Here is a 1,507-nt window from a genome sequence, read left to right on the forward strand (position 1 = left end):
CCGAATGTTGATTTATTCTTTATTATTATAAAATGTTTAGTTTTTTAAACGGAGCTTAGAAAGTCTGACGTCAAAAAAGAACCTGTGACTTTTTGGAAATAAGAAAATCGATATATATTTTTTAAATGTAACTTGTGGACTTAACGCTCGGTGTAAATAAAAATAAAAAACAAATATCAGAATACTTTATTTATCCTGAGAAATCAGGATAAATTCAAGTATTCTGATATTTGCTCCATTTAAAAATAATTACGATTATATAAATTAAAATAGATTTATTTTATTGAAAGTTCAATAAACAGATAAAAAATAACAGACAATTCAAGGTATTTAAGGAAGCAAAAATTAACAATAAAAGTTAAAATAAATAAATAAATAAATGAAATTAAAGTAAAAATGTTAAATAAATACCACACATTTTTACAAACGTCATCAATACACATAAAATAAATATTTAAAATGTGTTATTAATAAAGCCTCGGTGTGTTTGGTGCAGCCCTGATCCAGATCTGTGTTCCTCCTGAACTTGTTGTTTTGATCTGATATATATTATATTCATGTGTTCCAGTGGAGGAGGCAGAGGGCGTCAGCAAGCTGCTCTGTGACGCCTCCTCTCAGTGGAGGAACCTGGCTCTGGAGGTGCGCAGCGTGAGGAGCATGCTGGAGGAGGTGCTCTCTAACTGGGAGAAGTACGGCGGCACCGTGGCCTCCCTGCAGGCCTGGCTGGAGGACGCCGAGAGCATGCTGAACCAGAGCGAGGGGGGCAAGCGCGTGAGTGCAGAATACTCTATAATTATTACTATAAACTCTGAATGAACCACAGGAGACACGGACCAGAGACCAGAGCAGGAACACTGAAGACAGGCTCATCTATCAAACATGACGATGACCTGGAGCACTTCATTGATTATGAAGAAGCTGATATGTTTGATTCGTCCTCTGAATGCCTTTCCCCTTCCTCAGGACTTCTTCAGGAACCTGTCTCACTGGATGCAGCAGCACACGGACATGAACGACGCCGGGAACTTCCTGATCGAGACGTGTGATGAGTCCGTGTCTCGAGACCTGAAGCAACAGCTGCTGCTGCTCAATGGGAGGTGGAGGGAGCTCTTCGTCAAGGTCAAACACGTAGGTCACATATAAATACAATATCTAACATTAAATATCATATGATCATACCTGCTTCACCTGTTCCACCTGCTTCACCTGTTCCACCTGTTTCACCTGTTTCACCTGTTCCACCTGTTCCACCTGCTTCGCCTGCTTCACCTGCTTCACCTGCTTCACCTGCTTCACCTGTTCCACCTGCTTCACCTGTTTCACCTGTTCCACCTGTTTCACCTGCTTCACCTGTTTCACCTGTTTCACCTGTTTCACCTGATTCACCTGTTTCACCCGTTCCACCTGTTTCACCTGTTTCACCTGCTTCACCTGTTCCACCTGTTCCACCTGTTCCACCTGCTTCACCTGCTTCACCTGTTCCACCTGTTCCACCTGCTTCACCTGT

The 1,507-nt window shown here is 42.0% G+C and overlaps 1 protein-coding gene across 1 annotated transcript; it reads left to right on the forward strand.

Moving 5' to 3' along the window:
• Positions 1 to 568: 568 nt before the first annotated feature.
• LOC104964174 (nesprin-1-like) lies at positions 569 to 1,143 on the forward strand (the record flags this gene model as incomplete). Its single annotated transcript, XM_010792893.1, has 2 exons — positions 569 to 771; positions 964 to 1,143. Coding segments are annotated over 2 exons (383 nt in total), but the record flags the coding sequence as incomplete, so codon positions are not given.
• Positions 1,144 to 1,507: the final 364 nt, after the last annotated feature.

The sequence above is a fragment of the Notothenia coriiceps genome, unplaced genomic scaffold, assembly GCF_000735185.1.
Source record: "Notothenia coriiceps isolate Sejong01 unplaced genomic scaffold, NC01 NC01_scaffold00036811, whole genome shotgun sequence".
NCBI classification, from domain to species: domain Eukaryota; kingdom Metazoa; phylum Chordata; class Actinopteri; order Perciformes; family Nototheniidae; genus Notothenia; species Notothenia coriiceps.